This window comes from Vanessa atalanta, chromosome 6, assembly GCF_905147765.1.
Source record: "Vanessa atalanta chromosome 6, ilVanAtal1.2, whole genome shotgun sequence".
Taxonomy (NCBI): Eukaryota; Metazoa; Arthropoda; class Insecta; order Lepidoptera; family Nymphalidae; genus Vanessa; species Vanessa atalanta.
Genome location: NC_061876.1, coordinates 1,411,110 through 1,434,111, shown reverse-complemented (window position 1 = coordinate 1,434,111; position 23,002 = coordinate 1,411,110). Strand labels below are relative to the sequence as shown.

At 31.5% G+C, this 23,002-nt stretch overlaps 1 protein-coding gene across 5 annotated transcripts in view; it reads left to right on the top strand.

Moving 5' to 3' along the window:
• LOC125064952 (integrin alpha-PS2) overlaps nucleotides 1-23,002 on the top strand; it is a 101,233-nt gene that overhangs the window by 48,223 nt on the left and 30,008 nt on the right. For all 5 annotated transcript variants that reach the window (XM_047672283.1, XM_047672282.1, XM_047672280.1 and 2 more), the window contains exon 3: nucleotides 9,253-9,350. In XM_047672283.1, coding sequence (XP_047528239.1) covers nucleotides 9,253-9,350 — 98 coding nt within the window. The remainder of the gene's footprint in view (nucleotides 1-9,252; nucleotides 9,351-23,002) is intronic.

The following is a 23,002-nucleotide window of genomic DNA, read 5'->3' as shown; positions in this document are numbered from 1 at the left end:
AAATCTTACGGAAACAGTTGTAAGTGTATGTTTAATATAATTATTGAAATGAGAGATTCGTGATCACGGTTACCCTTACCTTAACAGCCGTTATGTATCTTTACTTCCCCAAATACAAGTCACGTGCTAACAAACATCAGCCCACAAAGGTTGGGCAAACATTGGCTATTGGCTAAATTTGATCGTAACCAGTTCTGAAGTGGACTGAAGTGGCCAAAACATACGCTTCAAGTAAAATTTGTACATTTGTTTATGATTAATATTTGCGATGTAATTGAAGACGGTAGGCAAGCGAGTAACTGTTTGTCTCGTTGTAAATTGGGTTCATAATGAAGGGTTTCAATTCCGTTTTATAACGGATAAGTTGAAGTTTCTATCTTTGGTTTTGCTTTCGTGTATTCTGAGGTAAATACTAGAAACAGGCCATGCTTGTTTCTGCTGTTAGAGCAAAATGTTGTTAAAAGTTCAAACAGTCCCATATTAATGCATGTTTTTATGTTGAAGTTAATTTCTTTCAATAGTAACGAAAAAGCAGATGAAAATAAACGAAATGTTATATATTGTATTGGTATATATTAATTTTAAAGTATTCCTGGAAAATTCAAATATTTTACATACGAACTTAAGTTGATCTCCAGTTCATTAGCTATTTATTTGAAAAATAAGAAGTTCTCCAATTGTTTAATGTATGTAAGGACTAAATAGCTCACGAGTATTCGTCTGCCTGACACATTATCGCAGGGCGTCTTCTAATTGAAGTCTTCGGTCGGTGTGAAGAGCGACATGTTGCCTATACATATATTTAAATCCGCATCATCATACATCACGACTCAGGACGCGTAGCTTTACGACCGAATAAATGTTTTCGACTCATTTCGGCAACTATTATTATATTCTTGTTAGTTGATAGAATCAAGATAGTTTGCATGTCGTCGTAAAGATATTCAATGGAGATGAATACTGTATTTTTGTATGTTAAAGAACATAAGTAGTACAAAAACTTTTTCTGTCAATCGAGTAGCTAAAAAAAATCACTCAATGCGTCCATTTTTTTGTAATAAATTTAATTTCTATTAATTGTGGGTTATAATTGTGAACAACTATCTCACTCAGTGTAATTTTATTATAAATATCAAAATACCTATGTTGTATATCTATTTATATATAATGTTTAACTTTGATTATTTTCCAATTAATAACCGTCAAGAGTCCTCTACTTTTGTTTTTTTTTTTTTAAATTATCGAGATATCTGAGCATAATGTGTTTTCTATTTATTTATTTAATAAAAGAACTAAAAACAAAACAGCACTAAAGACTTTGCAAGTTCGATATTGGCAACTTGAACTATTTAGATGAGATCACTGAGATGACCACTTCTAGTTATAGATTCCGTTATCTTTAGCCATTTAATATTATTTCAATTTGGTCAAACTAAATAAATATAAACAAAGAATTTATTTGCCAACCGTCAACCCAGATTATGCACCATTCAATAAAAACCCTTATTACAGTTGCTTTACGATCTATTATCCTATAAATAATATCTTACATGATCCCCGATGCTGGAACAATTAGAACAAATATACGAAATTAGTTTATGCGATAATTACGCTTAACGTAAACGAATAAGGATCGGATTTCTATAAACGTAAGAATGTTGGCGACCTCAGTATTAGGATCAATTAGCAATAAGTGGTCAGGAGCCCGGACTCCGGGCCAATTCGTTCAATTCGTAAGCTCAATTGGGACCAGATTGATGAGGTAGGTTGATTTATTCACTACTAAAGGGGATTGTTACATGTTTATGGGGTTCTAAGTACTCATTGATTTCTATTTCGATTAACTTTCTGCAAAAGAATATTATTATTTTTACTTCAGCAAAACTTCATGAGATGACTGTTGTTGTTTTATATGCAAATATATAGTCGGGAGGATGATAAGTGGCAACTAATTTAAAAATATACTATATGTTACAAACTTATAGCTAAAGCAATAAAAGTGAATTCAATAATATGTAACAAAGATCTTCTTAATTTCTTGCAATGTAAATATAAATGATATTTATTTTGACAGTGATTCCAAATTACATATAAAATATCCTGCTCCATATACAAAATCGTTGTTCCTTCCTTCATTGTATTTTCCTTTTCTCGTGTCCAAAATTAGTATCTTGTGGTATCCTGAGGCCAACGCTTGCTTGAGTATCGGACTAAATGAAACACAAACGTGGTTTGCTAAAAAAATAAACAAAACTTTATTGTACAAAATGCCCTGCCAAACTCAAACCGAGATTCTTGACTAATTTTTCTATACAAATAGACATTATACTTACTTACGCGCCTATTGAGCCAGCGCCATTGTCTATGGGTGGTGATGACCACTTACCATCAGGTGGCCCATGTGCTCGTCTGCCTACCTATATAATATGAAAAAAAAAACAACTGTTTAAGATTTTATATAAATATTAGTCGCCCCGGCTGCACAGGGATACAAGGAGCGTTCAAATACAAGTTTTATATTGAAGAACAAATGTCAAAAAGAAAAAAAAAACATGTTTTTCTCCGACCAGGATAGTGACAATGTTCGGCTTCTCCCTTCATATAAACATTAGTCCGGCTATTTGTATACTACAAACGCGCCTACTGACCCCGCTTTTGCGTAGTCTGTAGTCGAAATTCATCATTCTTTATGTACTTATACATATTATTGATTTATATTTAATGTATCATAGTTTATAATTGACGTTATTCGCCACCATCAGTGTAATTTACGCAAGCATTACGCTGAAGATATTTTCCTTTTAGGACGTAAACAAAATTTAGATGAATAATTATTATTATTATTATTTGAGGAATTGTTTTAAATAATAGTAATATATGTTACACATATTATTATATATGCTCAAATAAGTTTCAGTAAAGGGTAGAGCTTGTGGAAACTGGACAGTGTCCTTTGCAGTTTTCTGTGATTCAAACTTTCGTTCAAGTTGATACATGTGCTTATCTTGTTTCGTTTACATACATCGTGATAATATTTTTTACAAATTGCGACATGTTTGCTTAAAATATTCAAGAAACGAATAAGAATCGCCTGTAAAAAAACAGGACGTTAGTTTTGACGAAAACCCTTATACGGAACTGTAACGTCTCGATACTCAAAACCAAATTTATGATATACAATAATGATTCTTTAAATATACGAACCGGGCGTTAAAACTTTACATATAAATTTTATTTTTTCTCGAGTATATATTAAGCATTCTTCTATACCAACACGTGTTTTTAAATATAAAAATTCATAGTCTACATACTATGAATTTATATTTGTTTATAAAATACATACATTAAGAATACTCATTATAGTTTTTAAATGTGGGCTTTTTTTCTTTTATTACTAATTCTACTATAGATTGAATGATGACATGTGCTGCTATTAGGCTAAGCACACAATGTGAAATTACACCGCGCGATTTTTTACTCCACGCAGCAGAATTTTTATCATGCAAATTTAACACGAAGAAGACACATGTGATAAGAATGTTGTGTTACAAAAATGCGTAAAAAGGCAGTGTTTTTTCTTAGCACTGCGTTCTGCCTGAATATTTATCAAATTAGTATTACGCTACCTTACGTTTACCTATATATATGTACATGTATATTATAAAATAATTGCAATATGTCTATGAAAAATGCCGTCTTGCGAAACATTCAATGGATTTTGTTACAGAACCAATAGAAAAACCGATATTTAAAACGAGAAAATTAAGTATCTTTGTTTAAACTTATTAAAGTGATGTTCATAATTTTTATGAACATAGTGATGTTCATAAACATAAACAATTATGAATCATTAATTTATGTCGATTCTTGTATTTTCCGACATCATTGAACTGTAAAATGGGACTGCATTCTACCTAATTATCCATAGCGTGAAGGGTGTAACCCTCACCTGTTAGAATGCATGGCATTATAGATATTATCTATGTGGTTATAAGATTGATATTACAATATATGTAAATTACGTGGTCAATGAACATTTGTAATAAATGTATTAATGATCATATGTTCGTTTTGTTTTTGTTTTAAGAGAAGTGCTATGCAACAATACATTTAGGGGGTTTCGATGTTTAATGTTCCATTCACGGTATGGGTTCTCAATTAAATGATCGTTACATCATTATTTATTAAAAAAAAAAAACTTTAGTAATATGTTTGCATGTTTGAAATAAATTCGTTGAATACCTAGTAAAGTTCGTATGGTAATAAAATTTATGGTAATAATTTACTAACAGGTGGTCTATTTGCCAAACTACTTTCCTATTTTAAATTTAAAGAAATAAATTTGCCGCGATACAGCAGTACCCAGTACTGTTGTGTTCCAGTATTAGGTGAGTGAGCCAATGTAACTACAGGCACAAGGGACATAACATCTTATTTCCCAAGGTCGGCGGTTCATTAGCGATGTAAGGAATGATTAATATTTCTAACAGCGCCATTGTCTATGGGCGGTGGTGACCGCTTACCATCAAGTGACCTATATAATATTTAAAAAAACTTACAGCTTAAGATTTTATACAAACATTAGTCGTCGTAGCTGCAAACGGATACAAGAAGTTTAATATTGAAGAATAAAGGTCAAAAATATAATTATGTTTTTTTGAAACTGGGTTTGCTCGGCTTTTCTCTCTCATAATAAGCACGTATCGTACATATAAACCTTCCTTATGCTCTGCTTGATGATAACTGCGTTAAAATCCGTTGCGTAGTTGTAAACTTTGTTTTATACTATGTATTAATAGTCACTTCAAAAAACGAATGTCTTAAACGTCAAATAAACGAAGACGTCGGTTGGATTGAAAGGAATCCAATTGAATTGAGGCGTATGACTTTATTTTATTTCTTGTTTTCAATAATAAGCCATAGCATGTTGGGGTAGTAATTGTTCACTGATTGGCAATTGACACAGTATCCCAAGCGACATGGCACGTCGCCATGACTATTTTTCACTGAACCATATCATCGTGCGTGTCCTAATAATAATATAATTGCTAGTTCAATCTTAGGGTTGTGTACGATAAAGTTTTTATTGGACAATATCACGGAATGATGAAGTTATTAAAGGTGAAGAAGTACTATGAATTATTTCGGAATAAAAAAATGTAAAAAAAAAATATTTTAATTTTATTCTGTGCAAATTATTTATGTTTACGTTATGACAAATTTTTTGTGTACTAGTATTTTTTATGAAGGCAGATAAATGAACCATTGACGTGATGGTAGGGTTTTGTGCAAGCCCATCTGGGTAGGTACCACAGGCACATCTTATATTCTACCGCCAATACTTATTATTGTTGTGTTCCGGTTTGTTTTATTGATAAAAACTTAATTTTGACTCAAATCGATCAGGTGTTCATTACCCTTTTGCTTGTCCATTAAAACGGTTTCAAAATCGTATTACAACAACATTTAACTTCCAGACATGCGAAAGAATCGGTCACGAACATACGTACAAACACAACACGATATACAGAAGACAGACGATCAAAATTTAGTCCCTTCTTATGTCAATATTATTCACATCGTGTGTCTAAGGAATACAAATATGAAATATTTTATAACAAGAAAAGATATGCGTATTGCTTAAATATTATGTTTTTTTAAAGATAACTATGCTTGTAATGTTCTTTACGTCTTCATTTTAAATGTTGAATTTTTACAATTAATAAATTTAATCTACTCTTTTATCAACACCATGTACACGCATACAGCCTTCTCACTTTGTACTCTTATAATTTCTTAAGAGAGATAACGACAGGAACAATAAGGGTGGACTATAATTTACTCCAAGTGGACCGTATAAGGTATTCCATTAAAGGTTTGCGATAAAAATCAAGTTTAATGCCGGTGATACATTGCGATTAAAGCGATGCGTTGCTCTAAAATGCTACGCTTGAATCGCTCATAAAATAGCAGAATATAATTTAGTTCTAATTATGAACTATGTTCATATATTTATACTCCAATACAAATATTTCTACAATAGACACCCGGATACATTTTCAGAACACTTCCGAAGTTTATCGTTGTATCGTATTGTGAATTATTATTTCTCTTTATGATTACTGACATTTTAAGTATTTTTTTAATAAGTTATTATGTGAATAAATAAAAAAGTTATTGAATAAATATTTAATTGAAATTTCCGTCCAGGGAGGGGCAGATTCGATACATTTATACCCCCTACTCCCCGTGAAACACGAAAAACTGATTTAAATTAGTTATTTTTGAGTTGCGTTTTGAACACGTTTTTAGTGACTTTATGGGTTCACTGTTGGAGGAGCTACTAAAAAAATCTCATTTTCAATCATCTCATTCTTAATTATAATCTCAATCTCGAAGCTATCCTGTGCTGGGAGTGGCGACGACAACAGCAAAAGGGGTAAGGATCGAACTTGCAAGTTTTTACATCGCATGGTCGTAAACAATTGCACTATTGACGCTCCATAATTTTGATTTGCTTATGCATACATAACTATGCACATTCATTAAAATTGATTATAAAATAATTGTTAAAAACGATTACTGGTTCAAAACGGAACTCTGCGGTTAAGTTTTTTTGAAACGAATTTCTATAACGCGGCTTACAGTGGACAGTGAACTGGCAGAAATCGTCAAGTAAGCGTTATATCTCCCACAGGTACCCTTTCCCTCTGTATTTCGTTCTTATTGAATACAGTTTCTTATAAAACTATTTCAACTTATATTTTGTTGTTGTTTTCATTAAATTGTCCTCAAACTTAGTTAATTTATCTCATTGTGTCTTTTTATTCAAGACATTATATATTATTACTATCATTATGTATTTAAAACGGGATATTTACCATGTTTTTTATTTTTATTTAGTGGAGCTCGATATTTCGACATTATATACGAATGTCTTGTTCACGAGACTTCTTGTAGACGAGACGAGAATATTTTTCGTGGAATGTAATTATATCATAGCTAGTAATGGGTGGCTAACTTAATAACTTTCGGGTGGCGCTGAGAACAAAACCAACACGGGGCGGAGCTAGCGGCATCTTCTGATTTAATGCGGAACATTGTATTTTATACACTCGTAATACCCGTCATTTGTCAGTCGCCATATTTGAGCTACCGAGTATCTCGAAAGCATACAATCGATTCATTTGTATTGCTTTATTTATAGTCTGTGGACGTGTTGTTATTATTTTTTTTTATCATGTCTTTAATAGGATTATTATTAAATTTAAAAAATTATAATATCTGATAAACTCTATGATACAAACAATACAGTATAGTATTTTTCGTATTATTTTGATATATTGTTTAAGGTATATTTCACTATTTCTTTTAAATATAGTACTTGTTCTGTATAATACTTTTGTTAAATAACTTCTAACCAAAGTTAACATTTCAAACAACCATTGCTCTGACCGAGGCAATAAAAACTATCAAATATACCGGTGGAACACAAATTCGATGACTAACGTTTATAGTCAATGAAAGTCGAGTAAATATTGAAATTGCTTCGGAGCGTGTTTTCCCAATGAATCACTTCGTCGTGCATCGTGACATTACACCTCATAGACAAATAAGAGTGGAGTTATTAGAATAGCGCCAGAGTATGGGGTTGTGATCTGGTGGATTATATATCCACGTATATCAATAATGGAGAATAAGTTATACCAAGTGGACATTGCGTTTATGATACTATACAATGTAAAAACTTGCATGTGTCTTACTGTTGGGCTGAGAAGACCTACTCTACTCGTATTTTATTTATTTATTAATTAAATATGTCACAAAAAATAAATAGCCACAGTTAGCAGGTAAGATATAATATATATAAAAGAATATATATATGTGTGTGTATATATTTATCTTATCTTACGGAGAAGCATTCGAGACATAACGTTACAAAAAAAGGAAAATTAATAAATTAAAAAAATATATTTTTTTTTTGCACTGTGATTATGATACTCACGACTTTGTACACCTTAAGTCATACTCTACTTATCTATTGAGTCACCGGAAGTCGGATATGAGTAAATGACGTCACGTGTCAGTTGTACGAAGGCGATCATTAATAAGCTAATGTCCCAGCACCCTGCGACTTGCGAGCCCTAAGTGATTGGGCTTGGCTTTTAATATTTGTGAAGCCGGATTTAATTAGTATTGCAACGTTATCATTTTTGACTCTCTAAATATACTTGAGCCGAGATGGCCCAGTGGTTAGAACGCGTGCATCTTAACCGATGATTTCGGGTTCAAGCCCAGGCAGGCACCACTGAGTTTTCTTGTGTTTATAATTCATCTCGTGCTCGGCGGTGAAGAAAAACATCGTGAGGAAACCTGCATGTGTCTAATTTCAACGAAATTCTGCCACATGTGTATTCCACCAACCCGCATTGGAGCAGCGTGGTAGAATATGCTCCAGACCATCTCCTTAAAGGGAGGGGAGGCCTTAGCCCAGCAGTGGGAAATTTACAGGCTGCTAATGCAAAAATATACTCTAATAAACCAATACACTACCAACAATAACCACTTTAGAGTAGCGTGGTGGTATAAGCTCCAAACCTTCTCCCAGGGAAATAAGGACTTATTAAATAAGGACTTAACAAGTAATATAACATTCTCAAGCTGTTACATTGTTTAATTTTTATTAACTATTTTTCAAATAATTTATTCTATTTATTTCGATTTCGAGATATATGGTATATAAACATTACGATATAAATAATATCATAGTCATCAGTATTGTAATTAGTAAAATATAGAGCCGCAATACAGGTTTTCAGAGCGGACTTCATCGACGTCATAAGCAAATAGTTCTCTCTTATTTTATTTAATATTTAACTTAAACAAAATGATTGCTATAATATATTCTAGTTTGACAAATAAATACATTTATTAAGTTATTTTGAACTGGGAAAAATCGTCACGTTAGGAAAAAGCTTTATGCGACTATTTTCCTTCTTCCTCTTTCGCTCTGTCTCTTTTTATTATACATAGGTTTAATACATTATGTAAACCTCTTTTGTTACTGTTTTAATTCACATGGGATTTCAAATAACAATTTAGTGTCTTTCTATTATATGTAGGTTAAATACAACATTATATTATTTTGGTTCTGTTTTAATTCATATTGAATTTTTAAAAACAATTTTAATCATGTCATTTATATATTTACAAAAGTTGTTAAAAATTTTAACATTATATTTTCTTTTATAGATAACAACGTGGACAGCGCGCACAGACAGATCGATCAGAAATCGAACCAGTGGTTCGGAGCCACGCTTACGAGCACCGGCAGGAACGGACCTATTGTTGTAAGTATCTTGTATTGCATCTTTGCTATCAACAATGCTTATGTACCTGACTGATTACGACAATACGGCCAATCTCAACAGAGACTAGCAAACTACCTAAGATATATACTTAGCCTGCACCGACTTGTCACATGTTCAACTTAATAAAGAAAATGATATGATATCAATCTAATTTATACCCTATAACAGTCAGAATCAGAATATTTGTAACTTTCCAACAGAGATTTTTGTTTAGAATTAGATCATTAGTTCCGAAGATTACTTACAACAAACAAACAAATTTTATCTCTTTATAAGGCATATTACGTACGCACTCTATAGTTACAAGCTAAAGCTATAGACTACAATCACAAGACGAGTAAAGATACAAACAACATATGAGACCGAATAGGCTTGTTTCCACTAATAATAAATCGGATGGCTTTGAGTTTCTAATGATTAACCATGATAATTAGTAAATAAAAAAACAACTTTTCTACAAAAATAATAAAAGATTAATTATATTTTTGGAAAATAAAATCGACAAAATGAGGCATTTAATCACGTGACATTAAACACCAATCAGAGTTGCGTGACGTCACACCTCGCGAAACAAGCGCGGAACGCTACGTTGTTGCTATCAATTATCATTATGGCAGATAAACTGGGGGTACTACTTGGTTCTGGATCTTTCAAACACTCTGCGATTATTGACAAACTTTGTTTTTTCAACATATATCTTCTTGGCATTCGAACTTCGTTGGTATACAACCTGGTTTCATGCGCACTTGTGTCTTTACCCATAATATGATACCCTGTATAATTAGTCATATCATTTGGCAACTAAAAACATAAGAAGAGTTTGAATTATTACATTTTATAAAACGAAAATAATATTTTAACTCAAACAAATTATAAAGTCCTATTCTAGTCCTAACATTTTATAGGTTATGTGTAATATATTATATTTGCTAAATTCATTTCTTTTACGATACATTTATAACTAGATATATAAAGTTGTATTTAATACTTACATCGAAATGATCTTCACAGAAATAAATTGTGGAATTAGTTGACAAAATAAGAGCATCTTGCCTCCATGCCATTTTTAAGCACTTTATTCGTATTTATTTATTGTTTGGTACGTATATGAATAATTTGTCTGGCGTTTTTATCATTGTACTTTCACATTGGGGCACCATACAGTATTTATAATACGAGGAATTCATTATTTATTAAAAAACACAATTGACTGTCATACTCAAACACGGCTGTTTCGCGAGGTGTGACGTCATTCAAGACGCCATGACAGTCTTGGCCTTTTTCGCGGTCAATTTCAAGTTCATTTCTAAAAACTCAAAATACTAACATAAAAAACCTATTTTTCTTAAAATAGTATATTTTTGGGGTGAAATAGATGCTAAGCTATAGTTTTAAACTAATTTCCAAATTTTGTCAACTAGCCTATTGAAGCGATGACATTGGTCAAGAGCTTGAATAAATCTTTGATATGGAATTCCCGAAAAAGTGACTTTTCGAATGTTCGCGAAGTTCATATCTCGGAACTTTGGAAGTAAAATTAAAGTAGATATAATTAGTTCAGTGCGAAAGTGTTGTGTTATAATAAATATATATTAATCAAGAATTATTTGTGCATGATATAGCAGAGCTATTAGTAAAACGCATGTAATTATACATAAATCTAAGGTTTGTTTACTGTACTCGTTCGATTAGAATTAGCTACAACTTACAGTGGAATTTTAGGCAGTATTTAACGAGTGAAATCGCGCGATAAAGCTTGTATTATATATGTAGCGACATAACCCTGTGAGAATGTATAGATATAATTTGATAGCAATCTAAAGTGTCCCCGCCGGAATAATCCAGTGGTATTTTAAAACTGGTTAATGTCTTAAACCAGATTTTTTATGAATACTAATTCAAAGAAACAAAACCTTTGAACAACTGTTCTCTCTTATATAATTTTACATCTATGCTTTGATAAACCTCATATCTCCTAAACTCGTTAGACGCTGCGACACCGCTGTTAGTTTATGGTGTCTCATGACCCCATAAACATTGTTATAGTGACCTATAAAGTTTATGGGTCTTGGCTGCACCCTTCCTGTTACACCCAACGTCGTGAACTGATTGGAGGATGATGGCTTTTAGACGAAAGGTCAACACATTTCACATTGTTCATGCCTTTCATAGATATCTTTTGGTTTATTGAGTTATATTTGAGTGAACTATAAGCGCTTATCATATCAAGAAAATAAAGTATGTTTAATAATATTAGATACATTTGTGCATTTTAAAATCAATTGCGATTGAAAAATGTTTTTATGTAATTACGATTTACAAGGAATGACATGAATTAATATGAGAGTGTGTGTGTATGTGTCTGTGTGTGTGGGAGGGAGTATAAGTAATCACTTTTAATAATCATTTTATTAATGGCAATCAAATTACATACTATATTTTATTCAAATGATATGTAAATATATTACAACTCAACTTGACATATCAAGTTTTCAGATTCGTTGTGTTTCTTATTTTTTTTTAAATTACAATATCTTTTGATAGAATCGTACGTACATTGAAGTTGTGCTTTTTATCTTAATATGTTTGTAAAGAAATATGAATCGCACATTAACGTTTTTTAACAAAAAAAACGAGGTAAGGTTTTATATGGAGTTTTATTTATATTATATTATTAATTTATTTTTATCTTAGCGTAATATTTATTATTACATAAATTAAGAATGTATATAATTTTACCTTTGCCTATTAAGACATTACAATCTTATGCAAAAAAATATACATTAATAAGTGAGGCTTATACTAGAATTTATTACAGATGAAAATATTTTATAGAAATGTAAAATTAATGAGAGACAATTATTATTGACATTTATATACGATTGTCACAATGAGATATATGTTTGTCATATAGAAATAAGTTATGTGAATTATGCGAAATCTTTATTTTACGCTATATAAAAAAAAGACACATTCCGGTAAAAAATCGCGGAATATATTGGGACTGTTTGCAGGAAGCCTAAAGCAAGGCTAGCCAATTGAATTGAACGTAGGTTTCGAATTAATAAACACAGAATTAGAATTGGCAAAAAGATTTGATTTATTTTATAATTATTAACGTACAATATTTTGAAATACAGCATGACTATTATGAAAGAACAAACTAAACTCACCACCGAAAATCGTTAAATGTCAGAAAGTGATATGCGCCAATGGTACATTAAATAATTATAACATTTAAAGACACGTGTAAGATGCGTGTAACATAACAAAATGTATCGTCGTAAGCCGAGTTCTTACAGAATAGCACAGTTATATTGAGTAGTTGGTTTTTATTTATATAAAAATGGTAACGATCTATATACAACGTCATTGCGTCACCATCATATGGAACTTAGATGTTATGTTTCTTATTCCTATAGTCACAATGGCTCACTCACACTTTAAACCGGAACACAACAATACTAAGTATTCCTGTATGCAGTTACAATACAGGCTAAATGGTTTACTGATTATTAATAAATTCAAACTACAATATTTATCTCGTATATTATTTAATAGGACTCATTTCATAACACCAAGAGCCGACCATAACCTAGTGGCTAGTATTCGTAAATACTACCCGTAGTTTGTTCAAACCCGAGCAAGTACTATTGAATTTTCATGTACTTAATTTGTGTTTTTAATTCATCTCGTGTTTAGTGGCGATGGAAAGCATCCAGCGTTATAGCAGCGTGTGTGAATTTTGATGCATGACTTCATTTCATTATCATTTTTAAATGCAAAAAATAAATCATTACATGAAAATTAATTAATTATATTTTTATGTTTCTGAACTTTACTTGACGTATTACTTTTAATCAAAATGGCCGCGTCGTGACTTTCCACAGTATTACAAATGTCCTTCCCTTATCAAGATGTTATTTATCATGTCCGCCATTAATATTCCCCGTGAAAGGCGTTGGTATTTGCAAGTGGGTCAGGAATACAATCATGGGGTTGCCACACCATTAGGTCAGAAGGTCGCTTTTACGATTTGTGGACGGAGTTATCTATGTCACGGGGAAAGGGGTTGACTCTTAGTGGACGTTCTGAAATATATTGCTTGGTTAGTGTATTGAGCTACATTTATTCGTGATTCAATTTAGGTAGGTTTATTTGTATCTAAAAAATAGGGCGAGCCATAGTCTGACTGAACTGCAAAAGATAGATTTTAGATTTTTCCAATATTACTAGTAAGGTATTTTTGGAATATCAGATAAAATTTATCTTTTTTTATCAAATTTTCATAACTCTTATCAGATAGAGAAAACTTTTGTCATTAAATTAAGTATTATACCTTAGTTTCTGTTAAGTTAACTTTAACTTTAAGGCTCAGCTAATTACTCTTTCGAACCTCTAAGAGAACCGCGGTGTTTGTAACTTATTCTCATTCTCGTAGTCTGCGGAAGAATGTTTGGAACACAAATTATTGTTATTGTAGATGTAAGTGAGTAAGTAAGTCACCTAATAGCGAATGCTTCTACTTTAGAGGACAAGGCTTGGAGTCTATTCCACGCCGCAAAATAATTCAGTGTAAATATATTGAATTTCGGGTTTAGAACACGCAATTGATACAACAAACTGAATCATTGGCCCATTTTGGCAATGAATTTCATCATAAAGTAAATACCGAATACCTTATCAAACGTTTAATATAAATATATTGAAACATTAATAAACTTAGAAAGAAGAATTACAATATGGCGTCGATTAATTACAATATAAGAATAACATCGCGGTTAGCTTTCAGTTCGACTTTTTTCCAAGATCTCCAACGATCGCGTTCGCCGAAGTGTACCATACTTGGTTTTTGTGACCACTTAAAGAGGAGAAGGAATTTTTATTTAGGTATGCCGAATTAGTGCAAAAACGGACCGAAAGGCTGACGCGGCAATTTGTTTGGAGTTTTGTTCTGTTTGTGAACGCGTCGTGTTCTGAATTAGTGATGGATTCTCTGCTCTACAGGCTGTGTGTATCCTTTAAGAATTTAATATTGTAAAAGTGTATTAATATATTACATTGATCATATAGATCCAAGATAATATGGATCAAAAATTAAATTAATCTCTTTGTTGCTGAATCGTTTAATTTAATTCTATTATTTATTTTTTAGTTTTGCCAGGATGACTTTAATGAAAGTTTTATTTTGAATTTATGTTATATTAATAGTCTCCATCTCATATCTGATTGAATTTTAAATTTCATATGATCTCATTTGATCGTATAATGTTTTTACATATGTGATTTGATTTATGTTTTGTATGTGTTCATTTTTAATGATTATGTTTATATTATCAGTGGAAACTTATGTTCGTATTCTTGTTTATTGTAATGCTGTAATTGCCATTGAATGTTTCCTTGAAAGTAATAAATGAATGTAGTTGTGAACTACAGTCCAAGTCGGTAGTTGTTATCTAATTTGGTGGTCGAATCAATGCGACAAACTGATAATTACGTTTACTTAAATTACATTGACTCTTTGCCTCTCACTGCTGAGTAATAGTATTCTCTTTTCACCTGAAATGAATCTGCTAAAATCCTCGAAGATGGATTGGCGATCCGTCACTTATATGTAGTAGAATTACATCTATTATTATTATTACTTTACAACATCCACGGGTTCACAGTTGCCCGTGCCTTTTTTTACATTTTATTTTTACAAATTGTGGCGTTATTTTATATTTTTACTGAACATCAGCAACATCTTCGGTGGACTTCGAGTTTGTCGTCTTCTTGGAAGACGTGGCCCACACTGACATTTTTTTTTTCAATTTAAATTAGAATTACATCTAGGAAGTTCACGTTTTTATTGTTTCAAGTGTGTCTGCATTTGAACCCACAATATTCGGATAAGATGTTATCACGGTTCGTCGGCCGTCATACGATTTACTTAAATCTATTTTCGTAGTTGATTCTTATAGATGTTTTAAGTGTGTTATTAAATCTTTATTGTTTGATTGTTTAACAAATAAATATCTTATACAGCCTGTATTGCCTCGGCTACATATCGTTTAAGGTACTTATTGATTTATAATTGCTCACCTGATATGTCGCGAGGCGATGTTTTTGCTCACGTCGCACATCGTTTATTTATAACTAGCTGGCTATTACCCGCGGCATTGCTCACGCAGACACACTACCGTCCGCCCCGACGTCTCACGGGTCAAATGAAATTTCTTCAAAATTTTATAATTAGTGATATCTTTTTTGAAATTACGAACTATTCTTTTGATTGATGTAGAGTTTATGTTTGTAGAAATGACAACATCAAATTTGTTAGGTCAACCAAATCATTCTGTTGGTGTAGGATCAAAATGACGTAAGTAATTAATAATGTATGCTTTATGACGACCTATAATAAAGAATATATTGGTCTAATTTCCATCGTTCACAATTTAGAAAAGAATTTGACACATAGATTGCTTTTGTATATTGAAAAGGATAGCAGTCAGATTCGTATGGAATGCATGTATGACTGCTTGGACTGACTGACTGTATTGCCAATTAGTAAGTCAAGTCAGTCAGTCAAGCTTGATTTGTTCACTTATCTAAAAAACATAGATATTAACCAAATCTGATATTAATATAACAATATTCAACATACAAACATACTCGATGAACATGCTTTATTGGATCACTTGGAATCGAGCTAAGCTCTTATTTTGTTCGAACGTGTAATTGTTGCCTTTTTTATTGGTTGTCTAAGTTTTTTGTTGATTTTTATTGGTTGACATTCCCACGCCAGCGGCGGCGTCTAGCCAATCTTTTGTCTGTTAGATGTTTCAATTGAATTTTTATTTTTATAAAAAAAATAATTTTACAAAAAAATATTTTAAATGTTTCAATTCAATAATAAATAAGTACTTTATTAAGTACATATAATACGTCTTAAGTGCAATCTAAATGCAATTTTAACAATAATTCAAAAATAATTGTTATCGTTATGAAATTAACCAATGAAATTTAATTCACCATTTGAGTTATTTCGTATGGTTTTTTTCATTTAACAACGGAACTCTTAGAATACTTTTCAAATGTAACATAAAAGCTGGTGTTACCATAAATGGATTGCGCATGTAACGCGTCGTTTTACTTGAAAAGAGTAATTTTCCATGCGTATCCGATCATGTATCGACCATTATTACACTTGCAAATATATTTCCTGCGATAAATCGCTAGATATCGCGACGTCGCTTCATGCCGGTTGCGTACGCGCATCTACTTATCGAAGACTTAGGAAAAAATAGACGTGACAAATAGGTTGTGAAGGTTTATGACACCTATCCTTTGTTTAAAATCATCATTGCAAATTATTTATTTACATAGAACTTTGCAGAGCACATATGTATGTATGTATATAATGTATTATCATAATATATGAAAAGTCAAATTTCAGCTCAGTATGTAGAGCTTTTGTTGCAGACTATTTTTGGTTTTCGCTCACGTTGACGCTCATAATGAGCTGTTAGTTTACATATATTCTATTATATATGTACTACATTACTATTTACCTTGCATCCAGCGTGTATTCAATTTTAATATTATCTATAAAAACTAGTTTTGAGAGTGGACCTTTGGGACTTTAAATTAAAACGAAGACGACCATGACGTTGTGTCAGTGTTCGGTCTATCAAATCGGTGATGTGGTTATATCGGACATTTTATACAGCGAATTCTCGATTCGATCCGACAATGGTATTTCAAGAGAGCTCTACAACCTTCTATGGTAGAACGGTTATTTTAAATGCTCACCCATGATCAATAGCCAAGTCTTATTCCAATGTAAATATTGATGATGTGTGTACCGTACTTTGTCTTTCTATACAATTATATAATCTATGGATCTAAGTTTTATTTCAAGGCGTTCTCTATATGGAGCTGGGCTGATTGATGCGACGATATCTTTCCGCTTCTAAGTATCATTCGCATTGTTTGCTTCATACGTTTTCAACTTTGGTATCATATACTCGTAGCTATCAATTCTCTGAAATAGTAGAACGATTTCTTTAGGTGCGAACTGATAATTAGAAATTACGCAGCGATTACTGTGTTCAATGATAATACGGTTTCTCAATTCTTGGTACGAAAACATCAGCTGAATTATGATGTTGTAGTGATGTATTTGTTATAATTGATTAATATATCAATTCTAATGTCGATTTTGATGAAGTCATGAATGAAATGGAAGTACGTCATGTTCGAAACTGACAAATAGAGGATAGAATTTTATTTATATTTGCGTGATGGAGCAGAAAATTTGTATGTTTTTTTGGTATGATCACCGACATAAATTATTTGGCATGATGGTATTGCTTTAATAATTTTACAAAAAAATTAAAGTGAACAATTGCAACGTGAATTAACTTACATACCTATTATAAAAAAATATAGCAAATCAGAGGATTCAATAAATAGTTCGAGTTGTAAAAATAATTATACGTATTAAGATTGTCGTGTAACCGACTTGATTTAAATAAGGAAAGTCGTAATTTATCGTAACAAAGATCCTACTTTTTTTTTTTTTAATAATGGCGCGAAATTTTCAGTGGCATCCTGTGGATCTGGTACTTAAGCAAACAAATTGTCCGGTGATTTGTCAGACGAATTCTTGAGTTCTTGCTGCGCGCGCGCACCTAATATGGCGTCGAGCGGTGACAGCTACGTGCGTCGGTTTCGGACGCGGACCTTTTACGGCTGTTTATCTTATTGTCTACCTTCGGAGTGGATGTCTTGAATATTTTTGTGTTTCTTCATTTTTTAAAGATTTTTTTTTTCTCAATTTTGAATGTTACAGTTATAATATAGTCGCAGAAAGCACTGTTATAAAAAATATTACATTTTTTTTCATTGTTAGAAACTATCAAGACTGATGATGGACAGACAGATAATTTGGCGTGTATTTCTTCACGAAGAGAGAGTGAGACGAAGTATAGGCATAGACGTAATGTTGATGCGTCAAATATATTTTTGATTTAAATGTTGCTAATCAAACTAAAACTAAAAAAATTTTGTCTATATTTTGAAAATAAAGCAATCGTTGGTATAATTTGTCTGTGGAAATCGTATTCAAGTGAATTAATTAAAGAAAAGTTTATATAATCTTGTATAAAAAGAGTGTCTATGTGGTTGTCAAGGAGGAGTCCGTATGGAGCAAATCCTGGGAGCAGAATCAGGTTATGCTTATCATAAGAATGCATTGTCATTGGAACTAAATCGACGTGTAAGATATTAAAGCGAAAGTGAATACAAGCAAACTTTAACTGTTCAAATACTATTGTTTATGTTTTAAATTCAGATAAATAGGAATACGTTTTTTTCTTTTATTATTGATAGTAATTAATTATTGTTTACGTATTAAATTCAGACCAATACGAGTACGGTGCATTGATATAAACATTCTTTTTTCAAAGGTCGATGACATGTTTTTTAAATTCCATTAATCTACACGATCGTGAAACTTCATAAAGTAATATGCGACATTAGATATAATCATTATAACATTTAGAGACTACACCGATCAAAATAGCTTAACCAAGTCACTTCAACATTTCACTAGTGAGATTACAAGGTGAGATTTTATAGAATAGAACCGCTGGATCGATTTGCGTCCTTCACATAACTCTTTGACCCGTATACCGTTTAAATTATAAGCCTTACAAATGTTACTGGTTCGTAATAATGATAAAAAAACACTCGTAAGTTGAATATAACATTAAAATCATTAATAACACGCCATTTAAATCGTATTATTCATAAACAAGAAAGAATAATGTTAAATTAGACACGCGTGCCCTCAGATTGTTACCTATGAACAATATATGCCGTAGAAGTGACATCCATTAAGCAATTATTGCGTACTTTTTTGTTAAGCCTTTGTGCAACCAGTCATTAGATATTTCTACCGCTAAATTATACTCGAAAGTGCTATGGTTCGATTTAAAAAGTGTTTGATATAGTATTATCGTCTTAGTTCCTGTTGTTGGAGGCGCATTCGTACGTTTTCAATAAGCTGATCCGTTTTCCCGCCTGCCTTGCTATTACGAATAAACAATATGACGGACCAATTATTAGTATTACATTTGACTAAATATTTTTTTATAATTTATTACAATAGTATTTATGGTTTACCATTTTTTTCTGTAATACTAATTTAAAGAAAAGAGACTAATGATCATTTATCTCACTCGATGGGCAAATAATAATTTTATTGACATAGATTTAATTGAATTTAATCTATTTTCAGTTTTTATTCAAGAGTTAGATTTTTTTTTGATGCCATTTCTAAAAATATCCAACTCAATGAGCGTTTAGCGTTAGCGTTTTTAGAAAAAATCAATCAGCCTGCGGTGATTTTGGCCTCTTTCATTAGTAAGCATTCTGTTATATTCATTATTTAATTAAAGCCCTTTAAAGCATTCGTTCCGGTTGAATGTTAATGAGATTGATGAATAAAAGAATAAACAAGAAAAAGTTAACCGTTAAGAAGAAGTTATTTAATTTAATATTGAGATTTATTTGTAATGTTTAATGATAATACAATCATGATAATTTTCGATATTATATTATAAATATCGTCCCTTCTATCGAATAATATGATTTTAATAAGATTTATACTCTATATAATTTACGAATAATATAGGTTTCTACGGCACATAAGCATATGTGCCACCTTATGGTAAGACGACAATCCATAAACTATGGCGCCGTTTGAAATTTAAACCAGTACATGTCCCACTAATCGCGTGTGAAAATGTTATGTCCCTTGTGCCTGTAATTACACTGGCTCACTCACCTTTCAAACTGTAACTCAACAATACTAAGTATTTATTCGTGGCGATACATTATATGATAACTGACTGCTACCTTCCCAGACTTACAAAAACCTTCCACCAAATAATAATAAAGTATAGTAAGTAGTTACCTGTATATTTCCCACTGCTGGGCTAAGGCCTCCTCTCCCATTGAGGAGCATATTCCATCACGGTGCACCATATGTGGCAGTATTTCGTTGAAATTAATTACGCGTTCTAACCACAAGTGACTTTCAACATATAATATATTTGTATTTGATTTATTCATATAGCATAAAATTTAAAAGAGTATAAAAAAATAAAATTCGTCTCGATTTCACTAATAACTCTAAGTATGTTCGTTGTATATTCCTATTATATTCACACTTTAAACAAGAACCGGTGATATATTAAATATAGTTATATCCCCCGTCATTTCACGTCTAGCCGTCGATTTATCATCAACGTAGCTAATGCGAATAATTCTATTGTGCGTCTGTGCGTAACAAAAGAACAATACGTGTATCGATCAATAAGACTCATTACCTATAGATGCTTGTGTTGATGAATGACATGATGCAAAAGTAAAATGCAAACTTTATTTCAGAATGGACTGAGCGTCCTCCACACAATCATTGTAATAAAATATTCGACTGGTTGATTCTGTGTATGACGAGAACTCTTTAATATCATTGTATTCAACGCGTATATAAAATTATAATAAAATAGACAGCGAGTTCAAATAATACTCTGTGAAAATAAATTATAAATGAATTTTGGGCTCATAAGAAATTTGATCTCTTGTATGTTGTCTTGTATCCTTAGGTAAAGTATTCTTTCTTCAAATTTAAACGGGAACAAGCTGGGAAGGGTTGAGAGAAAAATCAGTTTATAAATGACGGAGCTCTGAGGTAACAATCTTAAAAAAAATACAATCGAATAAAGAACTTGAACGTGGTTTGAGTATTGTCTATTAATTAGTTTTATTTTTAAGTTTATACGTGGATCGATTAACGTGGATGTGGTCCATGCGGACCATATATTAAATTATTTTTACCAATATATCGATTAAAAGTATTTATTGATTTCAGTTGTATTTTTGATGCAATTTCCAAGATTACTAAATGATTATTTAGTGGTAGACTGCAATTGATTCATATCCTTATTCCGAAGTAATAAATATTCTATACCGATGCCGCAACAAACAGTTAGTCTCTATATATAGTAATTACGATTAAGTTTCGTCTGTTCATAACATATTTAAAATATATTATTTTATTTTAATTAATAAAAAACAAATTCATATTTATTTTTATATAACATTTATATCTCGTGGATTTCAATATATATTTATATGCAGGGGCTAATTATTTTTGGTTTAATCATTAGACAATGTATTTAGCATTAGGTGTGTCTTTTATAGTATATACACATATGTTCAATAAATAAATAAACACATTTGTTTAACACGGTTCGCGATATTGGGTGACGTTTAAGGTAAACCGCGTTACGGTCGCGGCGTAAAATGTACGCCTATAGCGTAAGCCTAACGCAAAAATAACTTATCAAATCGAATTATACTTTCGGAAATTATCGTTTTACCATACAAACCCTCCAGCTACTATAATAATTCTATTTTATAAAATACATAACACATCATATCAATACGTTAAGTCGACTTTCATAATATGAACGTTGTGTATCGGATAAAAAAATTTAATAATAAATATTGTTGCTTTAAAAAAAAAAAAATTAATTCCCCATTGACGAAGAAGACAGACGAAGACAGGCTCAACACTTAATACACAATAGGTACTTTATTAACATCTATAAATCATTGAAGACTACACTCTCTCAATACGAATAATCCTTTGGCGCCAGTATCGCAGTAAAATAATTCGAGATACAATAAGTTATTGTTTGCTCAGGGTTAAGCAGATAGCCTGGATACGTTGAGATAGCTATAATTAAATATCTTGACGTAATTTTGCTTTAAAGCTATACAGATAATATATTATTAATTCCGTAACTACTTAGGAAAAAAATAAACATATGTTTTTTAACGGTAATTTTTAAAATTATTTTGTGGTGTCCGTTTCACCGGGAATGAGACCTAAGAAAATAATTACAAAGTGAGTAATCATATTGTTTTTAAATCAATAAAATGTACCTATAAATTCATTTTCAAAAATATTATTTTAGGGTTTAAAAGTTACTAAGATTTTTTTTTGTCTGAGCTTTCGCAATTTTACTTTGAGTTTGTTCAATCAGGGGACAAAACAAATTGTCTTGTGATACAATACAGTATTTACATATGTTATAATTGTATACATCTATACTATTGCGAAAGTATCTTTGTCCGTCTGTTACTCTTTCACTGTCAAACTACTGAACCGTATTCGATGAAATTCCTAAGAAGGCAACTTTTTTAACACCTGAATTCCAACCTCTAAAACGCGAGCGAATTCCCAAGCGACAACTAGTATATTAATCATATAAATACAACAAGCTTAAATTTAACACACTCCTTAAAATAAACAAGTAAACATTTTCGTACATAAAGTCCAGGTTATTTGTCTAGACAGCTAGTCTAAATTTGGTCTGAACGGTACAATCGGTGATACCATTTATATGGGACCGTTGAATGGAGGTCCATATAGACTGAAGAATAAAATGGAGTGCTTTCTTAAGACGCGTTAAGGCAGTGCGGACAAATTGTGCTCCCCTGTATACGTCCGCTCTGACAATATAATGGGGAGTGGTAACTTAAATATGTGACTCGAGCTTAATGTTGTAATC